Source organism: Drosophila arizonae, chromosome 2, assembly GCF_054131065.1.
Source record: "Drosophila arizonae isolate 15081-1271.41 chromosome 2, UAZ_ARI_1.0, whole genome shotgun sequence".
Lineage (NCBI taxonomy): Eukaryota > Metazoa > Arthropoda > Insecta > Diptera > Drosophilidae > Drosophila > Drosophila arizonae.
Genome location: NC_142922.1, coordinates 124,334 through 147,810, shown reverse-complemented (window position 1 = coordinate 147,810; position 23,477 = coordinate 124,334). Strand labels below are relative to the sequence as shown.

General features: G+C 37.9%; 1 protein-coding gene and 1 long non-coding RNA gene across 14 annotated transcripts in view; one reads left to right on the top strand and one right to left on the bottom strand.

Moving 5' to 3' along the window:
- The window catches only part of wake (ankyrin repeat and fibronectin type III domain containing protein wide awake), a 53,766-nt gene that overhangs the window by 1,531 nt on the left and 28,758 nt on the right, over positions 1–23,477 (top strand). The window contains exons 1-5 of one of the 11 annotated variants that reach the window (XM_089462031.1): positions 140–196; positions 17,174–17,689; positions 20,964–21,136; positions 21,617–21,998; positions 22,216–22,557. In XM_089462031.1, the coding sequence (XP_089318157.1) occupies positions 17,562–17,689; positions 20,964–21,136; positions 21,617–21,998; positions 22,216–22,557 (1,025 nt within the window). In that variant the 5' untranslated portion in view covers positions 140–196; positions 17,174–17,561. Of the gene's footprint in view, positions 1–139; positions 667–16,944; positions 17,690–20,963; positions 21,137–21,616; positions 21,999–22,215; positions 22,558–23,477 lie in introns of those variants that run through there. The other 10 variants (XM_089462030.1, XM_089462029.1, XM_089462025.1 and 7 more) reach the window with 10 other exon arrangements.
- On the bottom strand, positions 8,292–10,712 carry LOC149270151 (uncharacterized). Of its 3 annotated transcripts, none has more exons than XR_016268543.1 (3): positions 9,621–10,329; positions 9,011–9,534; positions 8,292–8,926 (listed from the first exon to the last, which is right to left on the bottom strand). It is a non-coding gene; the product is annotated as an uncharacterized LOC149270151 (long non-coding RNA). The 3 variants fall into 3 exon arrangements; XR_016268542.1 differs by having other exon boundaries at positions 8,292–8,885; positions 9,621–10,328; XR_016268541.1 differs by having other exon boundaries at positions 8,292–9,534; positions 9,621–10,712.

The window sequence follows — 23,477 nt, the reverse complement described above, 5'->3', positions numbered from 1 at the left end:
CCATAGCATCTATCTTTTGTGCCATAGAAATGTTGGCGCATTTGGTTAAAACTCAAGTATGTGCGAGCTTTAACGTCCTTATAAAGTCCTTTACAAAGCTTTTGCGAGCTGGCTAACATAAATACATTCGGCAGATGTCGTTAACTGCTTCAGTTACAGCGGAACTTTCAAACCTATTGGACGCGCTCGGCAGAAAGTAAATCAGCGGAATCACTTGATTGCTGATTGATATTTTTTAAATCGAATTATATTATTTAAGTCGCACCAAGTGAACTGTGAAGCTGTATAGGACTCCAATTACAAATTTATTGATTGTTAAATGATGTAAATACCAAAAGCGTTTCTAAACTGTAGAAATGTGAGGTTTTGTCTTGTCTCTGTGTGTGGATATGTTCATGTATGTGTCCGTGATGTAAATGAAGAAGTGCTCTGCGTTGGGCAAGGACATTACGGACAAAGAGTAACACCAGCAAGTGACGTATGGTGGGCGGGGCGTGGCGAGTGGCGGGGGTGCAGTGTCGGGCGGAAACGGAAGTTCCCAAATTGAAATGGCATTTAAGATGAGCGAACCATTAAAAAGATTTCACTTACAGCATGTTTTGACCATCGAATTTCCATCTTGGTGTCGTTGCTGCCGAGTAAATGACTGTGGCTACTGTTTTAAAGGTATTGACAATATTCATGAGCTTGAATCATAAATTCTCGTTCGACGCGTGGCTAATGTATGGCCATGCTTTGGGGTAATGGGGTGGGGTGGGTGGTGTTGATGCCACGTCAAGTGCCACTAAAACCATTAACTGTTGCAACATATTAAATTCATGGCCCAGAATCAGTTCGTTATTCAGGCAGCAAACATTGTCGTAAAGACTCTTCGGCAGTCAGTCGCTGGAGAATACCCGAGGGCGTGACATGATGTCCTGTGCGTGCTGCAGCTAATTGCCAGTGTGTGGGACCATGCGAAATACTATTAAAAGACCGTTCGAGGTGGCATCGTGTAAAGTAATTAATAGCGACAATAACTTTATCGAGCATTAATTAATTTATCGCTCATTAAACTGGAACACCAAGCACAATATCCATCAAAATATTATGCATATTTATAGTATGTACATATATGTATGTATGTATTTCCGATACATGCTAACGGAAAGTGGTTACCATTGTATATGTATATTCAACCTGAGATTTAGCGAAGCTTAAGCCAGGCCAAACTAAAATTAAACTGTTACAATTCGATTGAAAACGACAAATATCAAATGTTCTTAACTATGCATTAAATTAATTAATTATGAATAATGAGAATGAATCATTAATTCAATTCCGTTCAATAACTAGTGTGCAACAATTATATTTAACTAATTATTAAATATTGACTCTAATATCAACATGAAATTTTTTCCTGGCTCCTGGATGACGTTAATTTGTCAGCTATTGCACTTACTTCGACTTAAGTTTCCCTGTGGAGCTTCAAGAGACCCTTATTCCCTTTCTTTCTCACTCTCTCATTGATTTCGTTTCTCTGTTTCCTTCATATTTTTATATTTCTGGACAAAGGATTTGCCGTAGGATTAAAACATTGTACGAATTAGTTGCCAACTCTTAGCGGATTCAGCTTTGACTTTTCGCTCAGAATATATGAGTGAATACATATGATTTACCGATTTTTCAACAACTAGGTCACAAATTTCTGAACGGCAGCTTGTAAAACTAAGAATACGTACTTTTTCTCCCCCCTGAGCGTTGAACCGTATATACGAGTATATGAAGCGTACAAATTGGTGGTTGCTTAGAAAAGTCAAAGGAGCTAAGTCATTAACTGCAGTAAAATCATTAAATATATATGATGAAAAATCATTGATTTTTAATTAATACACAAATAATTACAATATTCTCTTTCAAGTTGTATAAGAAGGTATCAAATTTTTTTTACTACTATCAAGAATCGAAATAATATAAATGAACGTATTTTGCCATCTAATTAATTAATTTGAGAGTATGAGTTAATTTCAAATATTAATTTTTATATTATATCCATCTTATATGAGTAAATTTATTCAAGAAATCCCCATATAACTTTTCTAACGCAATCTTTTAATAAAATATAATTGATCAGTTAATTTAACACTTTTGTTTGAGGACCATCATATCATATCGGTTTTTTTTCCGATTTTTATACCCTGAACCCATTTTCAATGGGAAATCAGGGTATAATGGTTTTGTTAAATGTATGTAACAGGCAGAAGGAGGCGTGGCAGACCCCACAAAGTATATATATTCATGATCAGGGCGACGAGCTGAGTCGATTTAGCCCTGTCTGTTTGTCCGTCCGTCCGACCGTCTGTCCGTATGTTTAAACGTGTCGATCTCAGAAGATACAAGAGCTAGAGACTTGAAATTTTTTTTCCTAGGTCCGTGTATAGCACGCGCATATCGAGTTTTGCTTTAAGTATCGATAACTTACCACGTTATTTTGTTATCGATTAAAAACGTTATCGAAAACCAGTAATAAATTTATATCTGCTACATCTTTTAAGCTAGACTCTCCAAATCAATCTCATATTCAAATATCAGTTGCTCGAAGGGTTCAGGGGATCTCGTAGTCGGGCAGTCTCGACTAGAGCTTTCTTACTTGTTTTCATCTGATGCAGAAGGAATAGAGTTAGGACGGCACATGAATCGTAAATCATGAATATAAAAGTCTTCACTCGTATCCCTATGTCCCTGTTCGGCCAAAATCGATCTGAAAGCATTTTCCAATCGAAAAGTGCCCGGCAACTTTGCGAATGGCGCTGCCTTCTTTTCTCTGATTTTTATACCCTGAACCCATTTTCAATGGGAAATCAGGGTATAATGGTTTTGTTGAAATGTATGTAACAGGGAGAAGGAGGCGTGGCAGACCCCACAAAGTATATATATTCTTGATCAGGGCGACGAGCTGAGTTGATTTGGCCCTGTCCGTCTGTCCGTATGTATGAACGCGTCGATTTCAGAAGATATAAGAGCTAGAGACTTACAGCGCGCATATCAAGTTTATCATTAAAAATCGATAACTCATCCCGATCTTTTTTATCGATAAAAAACCTTATCGAAAACCAGTTATAAAATTGTATCTTCTACACCTTTATTGCTAGAGCCTCCAAATTTTTAATGTATACTTATATGCAATTTATACAATTTCGGTTTTTGTTAAAATTTACCCCCCACCCTTAAATTCACCCCCTCACCCTCACTTTTGTAAAATGCGTATTTCAAACACTAGAGACTTGTGCTTTGGCAATTACTTGCATATCCATGTTATAATCATAATCTGAAAGTTTCATAAAGATCGTACGTCCACAAAAAAAGTTATTAAGCAATTAAGTTCTCATAGTAAGCGCTCACTGCCGCCCATGCGTGTTTATGCTTGTGTGTGTATATGTATGTAAATGTTTGTGTATGTGTGTGTATGTGTTTGTGTATGTGTGTGTGTATGTGTGTGTGTATGTGTGTCTGTGTATGCGTTTGTGTGTGTATGCGTTTGTGTGTGTATGCGTGTGTGTGTGTGTATGTGAGTCTGTATGCGTGTGTGTGTATGTATGCCTGTGTGTGCGTACGTGCGTGTGTGTGTGCGTGTTTCTTGTGTAAGCTGAAAGACGCGAAAAATTATTGAAATATCTATTGCTCCAAGGGTTCAGGGGATCTCGTAGTCGAGCAGTCTCGACTAGAGCTTTCTTACTTGTTTTATTATTATTTTTTTTTTCTCAACTTTAATTTGGCCCTGTCTGTCATAAGTAAGTCGTAAAAGTTGGACTTTCGTACCTTCTACATTGTATATACCATAAATGCAAGAGAATGTTAATATTCGTCTACAATTTGTTACACATTAAAGCAGACGAAGTACAGAAAAAAATACGCTTAACATTTATAATATATAGCTTTGGACACGCAAAGAACCATCGAAATAAAATATATACAGAGTCGGTATACAATGGGCAGCATCCACTGCCTAAATTTAAATTGAAGCTCTCCAGCGTTTCTCTTCTACTATGTGAATTTAGCAATTTGTTGCTTAATTAATTATACCCTGAACCCATTGAAAATGGGAAATGTTGTGAAAAAGTATGTAACAGGCAGAAGGAAGCATCACAGACTCCATAAAGTATATATATGTATATGCTTGATCAGGGCGATGAGCTGAGTCGATATAGCTCTGTCCGTCCGTCTGCCAGTATGAACGCCGAGATCTAAGAAGATATAAGAGCTAGAAAGCTGAAATCTACTCATATAATCGTGTATACCATACGCAGTACGAGTTTCTCAAAATTTATTTGGTTTTTTATACCCTGAACCCATTCAAAATGGGAAATCAGGGTATAATGGTTTTGTGAAAAAGTATGTAACGGGCAGAAGGAGGCGTGGCAGACCCCAAAAAGTATATATATTCTTGATCAGCGCAGCGAGCTGAGTCGATATAGCCCTGTCCGTCCGTCCGCCCGTCCGTATATGTGCGTCGATCTCAGAAGTTATGAGAGCTAGAGAGCTGAAATTTGGCATGCATACTCGTGTGTACCATGCGCAGTACGAGTTTGCTTTATTTTTTCGATAAATCATCCGATAACTTTTTTATCGAGAATAATCGAAAAATTGATTTTTTTTTTTTTTTTTTGCCTATTTGAACACTTTTAGACCTGGAGTCTTAAATTTGCGTTGTATATAAAGTTAATCGATACAACAATTTTGTAGTTTACAGATTATGGATACCACGCCCCCTTCTCCCCCAATTTATAAAAAACGCATTTCAATTAGTAGAGACTTGTGCTTTGGAATGTACACACATATTAATCATATGATTACGCTCTGAAAGTTTCATTAAGATCGTATGTCTACAAAAGGAATTATTCAACAAATGAATTCTCATAATAGTGCCCACACTGCAGCGCAGCCCAAGCGCAGTCGCTGCTTACTGCGCAGTTAGCAGAGCACAGGCATATGCGTGAGTGTGGATGCATGTGTATGTATGTGTGCAAAAAAGAAGTGCAGAATGATTAGAATATCAGCTTAGAGGGTTCAGGGTATCTCCTAGTCGAGCAGTCTCGACTGGAGCCTTCTTACTTGTTTCAGCCTAATTTTAGCACTTCTATACCTGCGGACTTCAGATTTATATACATATGATGAATACAAAAATTTTGAAATTTACAGATTTTGGATACCACGCCCCCAATTTTTAAAAAACGTATGTCAAGTACTAGAGACTTGTGCTTTAGAATGTACATACATTCAATCATATGATCACGCCTCGAAAGTTTCATAAATATTATCTTACTACAAGAGAAATTATTCAATTAATTCTCATAGCAGAGCACGTGCTTATACGTACATGTGGATGCATGTGTATGTATGTGTGCATAAAAGAAGTGCAGAATGATTGGAATATCAGCTTGGAGGGTTCAGGGTATCTCCTAGTCGAGAACTCTCGACTGGAGCCTTCTTACTTGTTGTATTTTGCATTGGCGTTTAAAATTGAACTCTCCGAAAATAAGTTTTTTTTATAGTGCATACTTTTTCTTTGGACACTGTGCGTGCTAATATTATTTATCTTAATCGGAGACTTGAAAAAAATATAAACAAATGAAGTGCTGAAAATGTGGCCCAAATTCAGTTCAATGATCTCCTTTGCGAATTGTGTGTGCGTGTGACCTTGACCAACTTAAGCCAAGCGTATGGGTATATGTATGTGTGTGTGACTGCTTTAAAAATAGCTTAATAAGCGGCGGCAAACGCTGTTTGCATTTTCGCAGCGCAGCAAGACAAAACAAATAGAAGTATACGTGGGTGTCTGTGCGTGTACATGTGTGTTTATGATTGAGTTCGTGCACATATGTGTGCTCTGCTGATGACTATATGAATGGTACTCGAATAGCCATCCGAATAGTCGAGTGTCTCTTTTTTATACCCTGAACCCATTTTCAATGGGAAATCAGGGTATAATGGTTTTGTTGAAATGTATGTAACAGGGAGAAGGAGGCGTGGCAGACCCCACAAAGTATATATATTCTTGATCAGGGCGACGAGCTGAGTTGATTTGGCCCTGTCCGTCTGTCCGTCTGTCCGTCCGTCCGTCTGTCCGTATGTATGAACGCGTCGATTTCAGAAGATATAAGAGAGACTTCAAATTTTTTTTAAAATGTTCGTAATTACAGCGCGCATATCAAGTTTATCATTAAAAATCGATAACTCATCCCGATCTTTTTTTATCGATAAAAAACCTTATCGAAAACCAGTTATAAAATTATATCTTCTACACCTTTATTGCTAGAGTCTCCAAATTTTTAATGTATGCTTATATGCAATTTATACAATTTCGGTTTTTGTTAAAATTTATCCCCCACCCTTAAATTCACCCCCTCACCCTCACTTTCGTAAAAAGCGTATTTCAAATACTAGAGACTTGTGCTTTGGCAATTACATGCATATCCATGTTATAATCATAATCTGAAAGTTTCATGTAGATCGTACGTCTACAAAAAAAGTATTAAGCAATTAAGTTCTCATAGTAAGCGCACACTGCATGCTCCATGCGTGTTTATGCGTGGGTGCTTGTGTGTGTATGTGTTTGTGTATGTGTGTGTATGTGTGTGTATATGTGTGTAGTTATGTGTATGTGTGTGTGTATGCGTTTGTGTATGTATGCGTGTGTGTGTGTGTATGTGTGTCTGTATGCGTGTGTGTGTATGTATGCCTGTGTGTGCGTACGTGCCTGTGTGTGTGTATGTGCGTGTTTCTTGTGTAAGCTGAAAGACGCGAAAAATTATTGAAATATCTAATGCTCCAAGGGTTCAGGGGATCTCGTAGTCGAGCAGTCTCGACTAGAGCTTTCTTACTTGTTTTTTTTCTCGCTCTGTGCAGCGTCCAAGTGACAGGCGCCTGAGAGCAGCCACGCCCTACCCTACCAGACCCTTGCCCTATCTTTAGAGCGTGCACTCCTTTGTGGCAAAAATATCTGTTCTGTTCCAACATTGTCGCGTAATTTAATGCTCAATGTTATATCGATCTATTCGATTTCAGGGTGTATCTCAATTGCAATTAGAGCCAATTCGGTGGGCTGTATGTGTAACTCTGTGTTATGACTGTGCGTGGGTGTGCTCTTGTCTATATTCTGTTGAATGTGCCGGATTGGTATTAACACTAGAGCACAAGTGATTGGGGACGCTGTGTTGGGTTCTTGTGAATATAAACAACTTTGGGTTCAATGAAATAATATATTTTATATAATTTAGTAACAATAGATCTAAACTCTCTCTAGTCCGAATATGAACTGCCCCAAATCAGTTCTACTGGTTGGGTTCTCCCCTTGAATGTCTGACTGGACTCTGATTTTTCTTGTTTCGATTTGCATTTTGCTTTAACTTTTCGGCTGCTCCACTCATCTATTATTATACCCTGAACCCATTTTCAATGGGAAATCAGGGTATAATGGTTTTGTTGAAATGTATGTAACAGGGAGAAGGAGGCATGGCAGACCCCACAAAGTATATATATTCTTGATCAGGGTGACGAGCTGAGTTGATTTGGCCCTGTCCGTCTGTCTGTCCGTATGTATGAACGCGTCGATTTCAGAAGATATAAGAGCGAGAGACTTCAATTTTTTTTTAAATGTCCGTAATTACAGCGCGCATATCGAGTTTAACATTAAAAATCGATAACTCATCCCGATCTTTTTTTATCGATAAAAAACCTTATCGAAAACCAGTTATAAAATTATATCTTCTACACCTTTATTGCTAGAGTCTCCAAATTTTTAATGTATGCTAACATGCAATTTATACAATTTCGGTTTTTATTAAAATTAACCCCCCACCTCTAAATTCACCCCTTAACCTCACTTTTGTAAAATGCGTGCTTTGGCAATTACATGCATATTCATATTATAATCATAATCTGAAAGTTTCATGAAGATCGTACGTCCATAAAAAAAGTTATTAAACAATTAAGTTCTCATAGTAAGCGCACACTGCAGCCCATGCGTGTTTATGCGTGGGTGCTTGTGTGTGTATGTGTTTGTGTGTGTGTGTGTTTGTGTGTGTGTGTATGTGTGTGTGTGTGTGTGCGTGTTTCTTGTGTAAGCTGAAAGACGCGAAAAATAATTGAAATATCTATTGCTCCAAGGGTTCAGGGGATCTCGTAGTCGAGCAGTCTCGACTAGAGCTTTCTTACTTGTTTATATATACATCTTCAAATATATATATACTAGCTGGCCCGGCAAACGTTGCATTGCCCTCTATATTATTTCTAGGTAAAAAATTGTTGAAAGCTATGTTGTTCAGGCTGGGATACACTGATAAATTTATTAATCGGATTTTCATTCAAGCACCTTGTTGTAAACGACATTCTTCGTTTTTTGGTCGGGTGCAAGAACAAATAATGCGGATCGTTTGCCAACACGTGAGCATGCCACGTACAATTGACCATGAGAAAAACACGCATTTTCTAGATTGAGGCCACAAATAGTCAAAGATTGGCCCTGTGACTTGTTGATCGTCATGGCGAAGGCAAGACGAAGCGGGAATTGAATTCGTTTAAATTCAAAGGGCATATCTGTTGAGCTCATCGGAATCCTAGGAATAAGAACTTCCTCATCTTTAAATTTTCCTTTGAGTATCAACGCGTGAATCACATTGCTCATCAGTTTTCTTATCACCAAACGCGTTCCATTGCACAGTTTTGGTTGGTTTAAATTTCTAAGCATGCAAATCATGGAGAATTGCTCTTTTCATAGCTGTGTTCATTTCTTGACGCCGGTCAAGTTGTTCTTCCATATTGCCCATGAAGTATATTTGCAAGAATTTTTGCTGTGCATCTTCAATAGGTTGCAATGATCCAATGCGATGGCAAATCTGGCCTTGAATCTTTAAATTCAAAGCCATAGTTATAGTTATATTTACAAACACTATTTACAGAAATCTAACAAACTACATTATTCAAAAATTTTTTTTTGGCAGTCATAGAAAATAAAATTTTTAACGTAAATTACCTTAAATATCCGTCTCCAATATTTTCCGCCCCAAATTATGTCATTTGGAAACAGGCATTGTATTTTTGAGTGTTCGCTAGAAAATGTCGTGATTCTAGTGTTTCGCCATAAAGCAGGGAACGCAATGGCTATGGTGACCGCTAATGGCAATGTCACTTTACCACTAAGGCAGCACAAACCGGGCGTTTCACCAGCAAACTTCAATGCGCCACAATGCTAGCAAACAACGTCCATTGGACCAATGCAAACTAAACGATTCAAGCTGTAATCAATGGTGCAATCATATCGAAACGCTGCTCGATTCAAATCAATCCTTGAACCATTTCTTATTGCCATTTCACGGGCTGCCTCTCTTTGAGAAGCACGAATTAAGACCCTTCTTCCCTGGGTACTAACGCGGAGCCTTTCTCGGGCGATTTCTCGCTCTTCGTCAGATAATTGACTCGCGCTATGCCTAATTGCATTATGGGTCCGCCGGGAAAGATTAGATCTTCTAGGACGCGGCATTTTTATTAATAGTAATACTGCCCTCGCACAAAACCATATAAAACAATCGAGAAATATAAATATAAATAATTTACACAAATTTATGTTTGAGACAAACAAATACCTGAACTTTCGAGATATTTAGCTTTTGTAAAAGTCCAAAAATGCAATTTTTAATAATTAACTTTTTTTTTTTTAATTTCGAATTTTGAATTTTGAATTTTTTATTTATTTTTTATTGTTAGGTTTTAATCTTTTGATTTTTTTTTTAATTTTTGCAGATTTTTGATTTGAAATATTTATAAAGTTTAAAAGTCCGAAAATATAAAAAGCCAAAAATACACTTTTTAATAATTACCTTTTTTTTTTTTTTTAATTTCGAATTTTTAATTTTTTATTTATTTTTTGAACAGTCAGGTTTTAATCTTTTGATTTTTTGCAGATTTTTGATTTGAAATATTTTTCCTTTTGATTTGAAAATTTTTTTTTTTTTTTTTTTTGAATAGTCAGGTCTGCTCGAGGTCAGGGGACCGTAGACTGACTGACTACATTTGTTTATTTACTTCTACACTATTGTCAAAACTGTCACTGTTACCAAGCCTACTGGGTATAAAAAAAATTTGAACATTTGGGGAAAAAACCGCGTTTTTCAAGTATTCGGCAAATTTTTTCAGTATTTTTAAGACCCTATACTAAACTCGTTGCGGAGACAAATCCAACAAATCAAAAACCATGAAAATTGGTTCAGCCTAAATCAAGTTATAAGCAGTCTTCACTTTTACACAACTTTCTTTTATATATATAGATATATATATATATATATATATATATATATATGTATGCTCTCTTGGCTTTGAAATGGTTTAATGTTCGAATTCGATTTCCTTGATTTACGTTTCTACTCGACTAATAATAGCAAATCAAGATCACTGGCTGAGACTTATAAAGATTTTATCATCAAAGAAGAATGAAGAATAAATATAACAGCATCTCAATTACCACATTAACTTATCAAGTCGGACGGATTTGAATCTCATAGATATCTTCGGTAAAGTAATCTACCTTTGCCGTAGTCCTCATTAACTGTTCCGGGGGTATCACTGATTCTTTATTTTTACTAACTATAATAATAAGATTTGACGAAATTTTTGTCTAAATGAAGTCATAACTTCGGAGGGCTTATTGCAGTTTAGCTCACTAATTTGTGTATTGCGTGCTTTTAGGCGCGCAATACACGTGATATAAATATTTATGGCGAAGTGGTGTTTCGGCGATCGTAAAGCTCACACACGCAAAGCATTTTGCCTGCCATTTAGTAGGAGTACGTATGTGCGATATATGTGAATGGTTAGTCTATCTATGTGCCAGGTCAAAGAATCGGTTCGACACAGATCACAGATTTGTGGCTCAGTTCTAGACTAGAATTTCTTAGCCATAAAAGTAAAACTCGACAAACAGTTGAGCCTTCACTTTTATAAATATATTCGTATTAGTTTATTTATTTGAATTATATTAGGTCAGAAATAAATGCCCACCAACATGAAGCAGAGGCTTAAATTATTTGCACAACTTGCAGCAAACCAATTTAGGCCGTTATGCAAATATATGCAGACGCCTGCTTCTTTTGAACAATGACCAATTATGCTGCTTATTCCTGCTTTTCACAAATACAATAGCTATTTTTTACCTTGTTCCATTCGGAAAAAAAATCTAGGTTAAACAAATTTGGGCGAGAGCAGGCTTATTGGTTACTTTTCAACTTTCGGGATTCAATATTTCCAGGTTCGCATCGAACGAGCTGTTGGATCAAGTTTCCTGAGGCACTGCCATAGGATTAGTTTGTGCGGCGATTAAAGTATTCAAAATCGAGGGACAAATAGCTAATATATAGAAAATTAAAAACAATTTAAAGTACTTTAATACTATTTATATAAAATATGCAAACTCATATTGCTCCCAGAAAAAAACAAAACCAAAACTGTAGGTACAATTGTCAGAGTTGATTTTTGCATGTTGCACTTGGGAAATTTCATTAGATCAGGGCTGGCTATTGGTATTACGCGATTGTTGCTCCATTTCATCAAAACAACAGATGTACATATACGTGCGTGTGTGTGTGATGTTCAATGGCGCTAGTTTTTCTGCTACATGCTTTTGGGCATGCAATTTCTGTAACCTTTTGTGTGTGCCTCGCTTAGTTGAATAACTATCCCCTACTCATTTCAGAAATATCGCTATGTATGTGTGTATCTGCGAGTGTTGATGTGTGTGGCTGTCTCAATTGTCTCTCGCCCGAAAGCTATTTGGCATTAGCCAAACGGCCAAGGCTGGCAGTCAGCCAGTCAGCCAAAAACAAACGACCAACTAGCAAAATAAACTTTAATATACATGCATATACATTGCTTGCGACTGGGAGTGCTTCAGTGTGTGTGTGTACTTGTATGCCAGTCAATGGCGACATGAAATTTCCAGTGCGTCGCGCACTGAACAAAAAGATGCTAATGAAAACAAAGCTTGACAGCTTAAGCCATAAATGTTGCCAACCAGACCCAAAAAAAATCTCATAATAGAAATGTGTGTGCGGATGGGTGTATATGTGCCTTTTTATACCCTGAACCCATTTTCAATGGGAAATCTGGATATAATGGTTTTGTTAAATGTATGAAAAAGACAGAAGGGGGCGTGGCAGACCCCATAAAGTATATATATTCTTGATCAGGGCGACGAGCTGAGTCGATTTAGCTCTGACCGTCTGTCCGTGCGTCCGTTGTGAAAATATCTGTGCAGTGACGAATGTAACCCAACGGCTAAAAATTACCGAATCTTTTGCAAATGTAAATTCTAGTTATAATGTATGGCAGAACAAATAGCAGATCAGAACAACAGGTGTATATAGTCACGACCATCTCTCCGTCCGTATTGTAGCTATTGTCTCATTCTTAAGTTTCATAAAAAATCAGCTTAACGCAACAATCAGCGTACCGGCTAGTCGGGATTACCGACAGACAGGGCTCTGCATGTCGAGAATTAAGACCTGATGCAGTTTTTGTTTGATGCTTTTAAGCTCATGCTGAAACTGAAAGTGGACCACTAGCAAATTATTGGACAATTATAAAAGTGATTGTGCTGTTCATATTCATTTATAATGTGCTGTGAGGTATATCAGCTCTTTTGAAGGCATAGTGCACAGGTTATCTTCCTGTCCAGCTAGACAGCCCGTTGGTTCAAGGTGTTTGTCAAGATTTACCAACAGGCAACTGAAGCCAAATGGAGATAGGTAGATTAAGGCCTCAATTATTCCTATGCAAACAGAAATCACTGAGGCGATTGTTAGAGGTTGGAGTGCTGGCGGTGTAGCGAATGCCAAAGGTGGTTTTTATGGCAATCGTGAAGTCATCTCAAAAAGTCACTTCTCCGTTGTGAATGAGGTAAGGCGGATAAAGCGAAACAAAAGCCAAAAGTACAAGATGGGTCGGTCAAAGGACGAGATGAGAGAAAAGGAGGCGTGATAGCAGCGGTCGAGGACAAAGCTACTTTTAATTACTTGCTGCATAAATTTGCACTTATTTCCTTTTTTTCTAAGTCGATCTTAACTTGGGTCAGTTGACAGGCCGGTCAGATTTCTCGCTTAATACCACACAATTTCGGTGTATGAAAATATGACAGGAAAGATCTCAGGTTATTCGTATATTTTACCTACCTATACCTATTGGGTAAGTTCTAGTTGAATCTATAGCATTCCTCCTGTTTTATGTCCTTTTTTTTTTGATATGACATGAAAGATCTCAGGCTATGCGTATATTTAGGGTAAGTTCTAGTTGAGTCTCGGAAATGACAAAATTTTTTTAGAAACGTGAGAGATTTCACTAACTTAACAAAATTATGCAAAGCAGTTTCCAAGAATTACGTTGAACCAAAATCTACGCCGCTTTAAAAAGGAGAACGATACAACAAGGATTAAGCCTATGTGCGTACTCTGAGATATCCTTAATAAAATCACGTAATGTTTACAGTTGACTGCACTCTGACAAGTTTTAGCTGCAATAAGACAAAAGTCAAATGAATTGGTTGTGTGAGTTTTGGGCAGGTCCTTTTCTATTCTGCTATATACTCCTCTCCTTTTTTCCCAATTGTGGTTAATTGTGGCATCCTCTTCTCTGCTGACCCCAAATGTTCACGAGTAGTATAATGGCAAAAAATAAAATACATCACATCTAAAAATTCTGAAAATAGGTGGTGGTGTGTGTGCGGTGCCGGGGCTGATTGTTTGTCTACAATGATTGACTCTAATGTCATATTGCACAATTTATGGGGCTAGGCGTGACCGAGTGCTGCAAATGACTAGCAAGAGACCCACCAAAAGTATAAAGCTGAAATTGACAGTCATATGGCCTGACACGCAGTTGGGGTATAGGATATATGTGACAGTGGTATTCCATTCAATCAACTAAATGTCCCAGCCCAGCTTAAGCTTTATCATGCCTTTGTTGATGGTGGCAGTCACACACAAGATCAAAGGACTCGCCTCGATGCCTTATCGCAATTAGTTCGGCTACAGAATGGAAATTCCTCTAATTAAATGCGACTCACAAAACTGAACATCGAATTATGAAATGTGAATTGAAGAACATGTCAAATAATTAGATAATATTGATTTATGGGTGTAGATACTCGTTGAAATAATTGAATTGCTTACAAAAGGATGTAACTATATAAATTGATAAATAAACAAGTAAGAAAGCTCCAGTCGAGACTGCTCGACTAGGAGATACCCTGAACCCTCCAAGCTGATATTCTAATCATTCTGCACTTCTTTTATGCACACATACATACACATGCATCCACACGCACGCATAAGCCTGCGCTCTGCTAACTGCGCAGTAAGCAGCGACTGCGCTTGGGCTGCGCTGCAGTGTGGGCAATACTATGATAACTTATTAGTTAAATAATTTCTTTTGCAGACATACGATCTTAATGAAACTTTTAGAGCGTAATCATATGGTGAATATGTGTGTATATTCCAAAGCCCAAGTCTCTAGTATTTGAAATACGCTTTTTACAAAAGTGAGGGTGAGGGGGTGAATTTAAGGGTGGGGGGTAAATTTTAACAAAAACCGAAATTGTATAAATTGCATATAAGCATACATTAAAAATTTGGAGACTCTAGCAAAAAGGGTGTAGAAGATATAATTTTATAACTGGTTTTCGATAAGGTTTTTTATCGATAAAAAAAAGATCGGGATGAGTTATCGATTTTTAATGATAAACTTGATATGCGCGCTGTAATTACGGACATTTTAAAAAAAATTTGAAGTCTCTAGCTCTTATATCTTCTGAAATCGACGCGTTCATACATACGGACGGACGGACGGACGGACGGACGGACGGACGGACGGACGGACGGACGGACGGACGGACGGACAGACAGACGGACAGGGCCAAATCAACTCAGCTCGTCGCCCTGATCAAGAATATATATACTTTGTGGGGTCTGCCACGCCTCCTTCTGCCTGTTACATACTTTTAACAAAACCATTATACCCTGATTTCCCATTTTCAATGGGTTCAGGGTATAAAAATACTCGTTGAAATAATTGAATTGCTTACAAAAGGATGTAACTATATAAATTGATAAATACAAAAATCAATTCATATATAAATTAATAAATCGAAGACCCTATATACATATATATATATATATATATATATATATATATATATATATATATATATATATATATATATATATATGTCGATCTCAGAAGTTATAAGAGCCAGAGAGCTGAAATTTGGCATGCATACTCGTGTGTACCATACGCAGTACGAGTTTGATTTATTTTTTTCGATAAATCGTCCGATAACTTTTTTATCGAGAATAATCGAAAAATTGATTTTGTTTTTTTAGCCTAATTTTAACATTTTTAGACCCGGAGTCTTCAAATTTGTGTTGTATATAAAGTTAATCGATACAAAGATTTTGTAATTTACAAAAATCTGTAAATTACAAATCTTTGTATCGATTAACTTTATATACAACACAAATTTGAAGACTCCAGGTCTAAAAATGTTAAAATTAGGCTAAAATACCACGCCCCCTTCTCCCCCAATTTGTAAAAAACGCATTTCAAGTACTAGAGACTTGTGCTTTGGAATGTACACACATATTAATCATATGATTACGCTCTGAAAGTTTCATTAAGATCGTAAGTCTACAAAAGGAATTATTCAACAAATGAATTCTCATAATAGTGCCCACACTGCAGCGCAGCCCAAGCGCAGTCGCTGCTTACTGCGCAGTTAGCAGAGCGCAGGCTTATGCGTGCGTGTGGATGCATCTGTATGTATGTGTGCATAAAAGAAGTGCAGAATGATTAGAATATCAGATTAGAGGGTTCAGGGTATCTCCTAGTCGAGCAGTCTCGACTGGAGCTTTCTTACTTGTTTTAATTAAGCTGACAGAATGAAAATAGACAAAGAATGTTGCGGGCTATGAATGTGAAGGTATCGGAAAGAGAAAGGTGAGGTAAGGTGAGGAGAAAGTATCTTGGCGTGTGTTTCGGTAGTGAATATAACTTGATATAGCTTACATTTGACACACAAATGAAATTGACAGCTAATCCGTAATTGATCTGCTGAGCAGGGCCCGATGCAGCTTTAGCTGAGTCGGGAGAGTTAATCTGCCATGAGGACAGGAAGTTTACAGCTGACAGACATCCTGTTAAACATTATATAACATTGTCTATGTATCCACATGCCCATTACCTTACCATATGCAGGGTATCAGAAGCAAAGTGTCAACGTAGCAATTGAGCTTTTCATGAATTTGTCAGTCTAAGTGAGTAGGGTAACCTAACTGCATGAATTTCAATTTCTGCCATAGTAAAATGTGCCACACGACAAATGCCTTTGGATCTGTGCCTGATTTTTAAGTCTCAAGTTCCAAACACGGTGAGCATAATGGTCTCGCCAGCCACACAAAACTGCTTCTTCTAATGCATAAAATCGTAAATTTGCAACGAACTTAATTGTTTAATAATGTATGTATTTGCCAAAGCACAAGTCTCTAGTACTTGAAATACGCCTTTTACAAATGTGAGGGTGAGGGAGTGAATTAGGGGTGGGGGTAAATTTTGATAAAAACCGAAATTGCATAAAATGCATATAAGTATACATTTAAAATTTGGAGTATATAAGAAAGCTCTAGTCGAGAGTGCTCGACTAGATACTACCCTGAACCCAACTAATAAAAATGCCCATTTAGTATGGCTAAAATTTCAATTTTGATGTATTTAAAAATATAAATGAAATACAAAACTCACTTAATATAATATAAAAATAATTTGAACCAATTAAAAAAATTAATATAAGTTGCACAGCTCGGGATTCGAATCGCGACCTTTCGATCAAGTGTCACGCAGCTACTGACTACGCCACCTCACTTTCGAAAGCCGTTTTGGCAAAACTGAAATAGATTCACTGCTGCAGCGCCATCTAGCAAAACTAAACCAAACTGCTGATGTGATTCTAAGAATCTGCTAGAATAACCAAACTTTTAAAAACGCACATTTTGTATGGTTAAAATTTCAATTTCGGTGTATTTAAAAGTGTAAATTAAATAGAAAACTCATTTATGAAAATATAAAAATATTTTGAAACAATTAAAAAAATTATCATCAGTTGTACCGATCGGGATTTCAACCGCGACCTTTGGATCGAGCGTTATGCCGCTAACATACTACGCCACCTCAAATAAAAAGAAAGTGTAGCATTAAAGGCGAAAATAGCATGAGCAAGAATGACAACCCAAAGCACGCACAAGAAGCTAAAGGGCAAAATTAAACAACGACTACAACAACAACGACGGCGCTTAGTGCATACAAATGTCAGCCACGGACAACACTGACTGCATTGTCGGCAGAAATAGAGGGTAGAGAGCATTATGCTTGCAACGTCAACCCGCTGCTATCAGCTGTATGAGCGCGTTGCGTCCATTGACATTTCAATTTAAATACAGCGAAACAGCAAGAGCTACCCTAACAGCGACTGCAGCAATTTAAGCCACACTATGGAGGACGTTAGCGGAACAACTCCAGCAGCAAAAAAGAGTACATTGTCAGTAGATCGTGCCGCATTTCTTCTGCTGCGCGTGAAAAAAGCATTCAAGAAAAAGAGACAACAACGCAAGGATCGACAGTAAGTTAAAACCGTCCGTTTGCCACGCCTTTCTTCAAATTCCCTCGTCCCATACATTCTTTTCCTTTCATGTTTAAGCTTTCGAATTGGTTTTTCATTTTCTGTTTTGTCTGAATAGCATTTTCCGCAGCACTTTTTTGTTTGGCCTTTTCGTTTTTTAAAACTTGTTTTAACTTGAGACTTAACAAAGATTTCCCTATTAGGCCGCCGTAATTCCAAGTGTATTGAATTTATCGCATTTATCAAGTTCTTTTGATTTTGATTTAATAGCGTCTATCCGATAGCTGTTAGAAACGGCTTTCTGCTAGTGGCGTTCTCACTCAAAATGTTTGTTAAGCAGATTGTGGTAAATGCGATGGAAATTTTATGGGCTTGCAATAACACAGGGGCAGTTGCTGCAGCATGAGCGTGCGCTGCGTTACTCACGTACATATACTAGCATACACATCTACACACTATATGAGCTTATGATTTTGCACTTATACACATGTGAATATTTTCATACAACACTGTTGAAATGAAGAAAAATGAAAACTTCATAAAAAGACCATTGGAGCAACCGGTACACAATATATTATATTATACAGGTTTTATTTGATTTTGCTTTCACTTCGCTTAAAAGTTTGCTGTAAAGCGAATTTTATTTTCCTCACTGCTTCCTCGCAATGAATATGCTTTTTGTGCTTGGGTATTTACATGCTTAGCAATTTCGTAGCTTTTTCTAGAGCTGAAGTGAAAGAAAAACGAGGTTGAGAGTGGTGGGTGAGAAGTGAGAGATGGAGAATGGAGAGCAGACTGTAAAAAATTACTGCAGTCGAGGAAAAACTCAATTAGGCACAAGGAAAAGCAAGAAAATGTGGAGCTTATGCGGCGACTGAGCGTGACGCTTGTTAAAATACTAAAGTTTTTGACAAACTCATTAAAGTAGAACGTTTCCGATCTTGCCTGCATCTGTACCCACAAGCTCTTTCTTAAAAGACGCGACTTGTGTTCATTATAGAGCTTAAACACAAATTAACCTCAAAATGGGCATGGAGTTTGTGAGTTAATACTCTTTAGTTGTATATCTATTCTTAAGACATGTCAATTACCACAGCCGTGATATAATTTACCTTTTATATATTATACATTACAATATATTTTTGAAATATTTGTTTTATTTTTATTTGTTAAATTAATAAATATCGATAAACGTATTTTCAGCTTCCAGTTTTTAGCCGATCATAGAATGTTATGAGAATTCAAATTAGTACATATATTCTGATTATACCTTGATTAACTGGAGTACTTACTTAGAAGGTACATATCACCTATTCGAGAATAATTGACATTTTTTTAGCGCAGCATTTTTGGATTTTCATGCTGCCGCTAAGGCAGCTCTTCTTGATTTGATTACATGGGCAGCATTTGCTCTAATTATGTACGCGCACGTAAACACAGATTCAAATGCAATTACACAACCACCAACACACACCCACATCGACAGAGAGCGACTCACTCGCAGCGGATAGATTGTTGAGCACACAATGCGTATGCGTAATTGGACATACGAGGCATAACCTTCACCCTTCTTGTAACTTGCTTATTTGAAATGCGTGTGATTATGTGTTCGCCTTTATATGTACATATGTATGAGTTTATACTGGAAAAAGTTATATTCCATTCGAAAAACGTCTGGGTAACAAACAACAAAAATTTTCTGAATGCTGGAATCTATGATATGAGATATGGGAATTCCCGAGAAGCCTATATTTTATTCATATCAATTTATTAATGGTATTATGTTGAATACTGGAACTTCGTTTCGAGCCTAAGACTTACTTTGAACTATGGTTCAGTTTACTATACTCGCCTATACTCGTCCCCACACAAAATTCCTTATTTACCCACATATATATTATCTAATAGTTTGTCACTTTCTATTCAAAGTATTTTTAAGTAATTTATTTCTAATACAAATTGTTGCCAAGTGCCACGTTGTTATGTTTGTGAGTCAATTATGTAGATCCGTTTTAAGCTATGCGAGGGCGGGCTAAGAGAAAAGGCTGAAGAGAGGCGATGGTGTATAATTTTAGCCAGCTCTAAAAGCCACAGCAATTGAGCATACTTTCAAGAAACAGGCGGCCCGACAGCCTAACGCCTATTAAGTTATTTTACGTCCTGAGACCTGCTGAGCTCTGTAGGAATACGCATTTAGCTAGTTTTGCGCTATGCGATCTTGACTCATTGAGCGTGAAGGGCTTGCTTAAGATTCGATGTACACATCGTGTGCCATGCTTACATGTGGTGATATTTTAGGCACTGTGTGAACTTCTGTGAACAATATGTGTTGTGTGTCTGCGTGCTTGTTAGTGTATGTGCGACAGCAGTTTTTTTCACATTTTTGTTTCCGCTACTGCTGTGACAAGGACGAGCACAAATTGCGAAAAAGTCGACGAAATGCACAGCGCCCGCGGTGATAAAATTGGGTTGAGAGTGTTTTAAGGGACTCTGACAGGCGAACTTACTGCAGTAGGGCTGTTGCCTCTCCGGGGCGTCACTGTAAGCCGTGCAGCTACATCAAGCTCGCGGGTGATCAAGTTTGCTCTCTCTATTTCATTTCTTGTCTCACTCCGTAGTGATGCTGTCTGTTTGTATGAAGAATGTCATTGAAGTTATTGCAATATCGAAATATTATATATACTTAGGCTAATTAATAATGCATGATGTAAATAAGAGTTAAACCATTTTACTGGTAGTTAGTAATTATAGCGATCGTATACATGCAACTCAAAGGCAGTGTCAGAGATAGAGGCAAAGCCAGCATCGAGTGCCAGAAATTCAATCATACGTCAAGTTGAGCAATTTGTGATTGGGTTGACAGCGTACAGCTGTTAAAAATCGAGGAGAGAAAGCGGAGGTTAGAAGGAGACTGATGGCCTTATGTAAACGTTTCAAATGGGAATTGAATATGGGAGGCGGAAAAAGGATTAAAAAATCAGATTTTATTGTACGCAATCAAATGTAACTCGAAGCTGACAAACTTCATTTCCCTCATCTTACTTTTCTGCAAGCATCATGCAAATGCAACGGAAATAAAGCAGATAGCCTAGCCCACCCCAAGTAATTACATCTTCTTGCTGCTGCTTTAATTGTCATCAATAAATAATTGCATTGAGTTAATTTTTATTTTACTCTCTTACAATCATTCACACTCTCTTCTTCTCTGCCTCTATACTCTCTCTCAATCTATTTCTATCTCTCTATCCCTCTCTCTCTCTCTCTCTCATTGCAGGGCACAGCAGAGTGGCAGCGGATGCATGGTCTTGGGTAGCAATGGACAACAATCGCAAGGCGGCAGCCGCAAATTCCCGCCGCCATTGTTACGGTCACGCACCCTGCCCGCCATCATTGTACCAGGGCTTCCGGTTGTCTCACTGCACACAGATAAAAAACCATTTCACTTGGGTGTGTAATCTATTTAAAAGTTATAGAGAAATATTTATAAGCAAGTTCTCTGCAAGCTTTTTGTCTTAACATAAGATACCTCTAAAAAATGATTGTAAGTCTACACTGACACAATCCATAATACAACTAGAATTGAATACTACAAACACTTAAACCAGTTATTTAATACCATAAGTGTGGGCATAAAAGTATGCTATGGATTTTTTCTCATTAGACGCTTTTTGAGGTGGCAATATCGGGGACCATAAATTCAAGAAACTAAACTTAGATTACATACAAACATTTTGGGTGTGTGGTTACGAACCATAAATGTTTTCATTTGTGAGAAAATTAATTCAATCACTGTATCAAGCTTTCAATTTTGAATTTTAAGTCAATAACATTTGAGCGCAGCGTATTTGCAGCACACACACACACCGCTCATGCATAATGAAACAGTCATAAATAATATTTGTTATATTTCTAAATTTGTATCCATAGATTGTAAAAGCCGCAGTGGCAGCGCGAGTGGTCATCGTTGGTCTTTGCTCACACGCGGTGCGTGTGGAGGAACTAGTGGAGCTGGTGCTGGTGGTGCAGCTGGTGGTGGTGGCAGCCATAACAACAACAATACCAATTTAAGCAACAACAATAACAACACGCAAATTGTGAAGTCATTGAATTTACCAAAAGATGATTGCAGTCTGATTTATCGGCGGAAATCGTCGGGCAGCTCGCCACACGCTCATGCCGCACATGCGGCTATACAACAGCATGCGCCACAACAACATTTGCACCTCTATCAGCAACATATTCCTGATAGTTCGACTTATCATTTATGCGATGATTTTGAATGTCATGCGGATGGGTCGCTTCTGCTTCGGTGAGTTAAGACTAAAATAAATGTGAAGCCAAGATTTTTAAACAGAAAGAATCATCATGGGAGTACATCGGTAGCTCCCCAATGATTAAAAAGGAGTACTGAAATGATACATCCTTATCTGGAGACTTCTGTTCACCGACTATACAAGACACTCAATTTTTATTCCAGTGAACTTTAACTGTGTACTGTAATCACTTCATTTGACTCTTTACCACAGGATACCCTCGCCGCATTCCGCGGCAGCATTACGCGGCTATCCGTATCGTCTGGGTGGGAAGAAGCGTGCCACAGCATGCTCAGAGGCAACAACACCTATGACTAGAGAGCACCATCATCTGCACGATTTTTCCACGGCCGAGAGCAGTGGCTCGGGTGCGCATACGACCTTCACACGGTTGGCCAAATTGCTGCATCAATCAAGATCCAATCTATTGCCACAGCCGCCGATGATGCACGGCGACAATTTCGGTATCGAAGCGGGACCAGGGGCACAACAGGTGAACAGAAAATCTGTATTGGGCCTCGGCGAGGATGCACCGCGTCGTTTGTCTTGGGAAAGGTTCGTATGCAATTTACATGGCACTTGCAGCATGCAGGGCGCTATCTATCCACCCAGCTGTTAGCCATTAGCTCTGCCAGCGTGTCAGCTTACCTTTCCTTGGCTTTGGCAATTAGTTAATTTCATTTCTGGCGACAAAGTTGCTCCATATTTTAGCCAGGTGGCAGCAACGTTGCGTGCAACGTGCACGTGTGTGTCCACTTAATTGCTGGCTGCATGCGAATACGTGAGATTGGTACGCCGGGATCCGATGACGCTACATACTCGAGTGCCCCGCATTTATCTTCATTTAATTTGTCTCATTTCCCCTCTACAACAAATTTAGACACATGTCCAACTTGACCATCTAATTAGCTACGCTTTGCGTTGTAGTTTAGTTAACGATTTCGCCAGCTTCTCAGGATTCACAGAGCTAATGCGACTGAATTTTTACTCAGATAAAATGAATAAAATTAATAACCTGAATTATTCTTTTTTCGACTTGTGAAGTAATGAATATGGTTATCAAATTGCGATTATTTTTATATGCAAATCAGTTCCTGCTTTGCATGTATGATTTGCTGATGACTTAGCACCAACACAATTTATCTCTATATTATATTTAGAAGCACGCTGCTAAACTTGCCTTCACAGCCAGTTTATCTACAACAAAACCACAAGAGGGGACGAGAAGTTTGACTCTTAAAGGACTTTGTCGTTGTTAAGGCACAAAACAGGAGCAGGAGAGGGAAGAATGATGGATGGAGAGGCTGCTCTGGGTTTAATTTGCGTGCGCGTCATTTTAGTTTAGTTTACGCTTTGTTTGTTAGGAGACTTCCCATTAAAAGTATTTCCTGGGAAAGGGTAGGAAAAGTAGTCAAAAACAGAGCATCTATAAATAGCATCTATAAAATAAAAAACAAGTAAGAAAACTCTAGTCC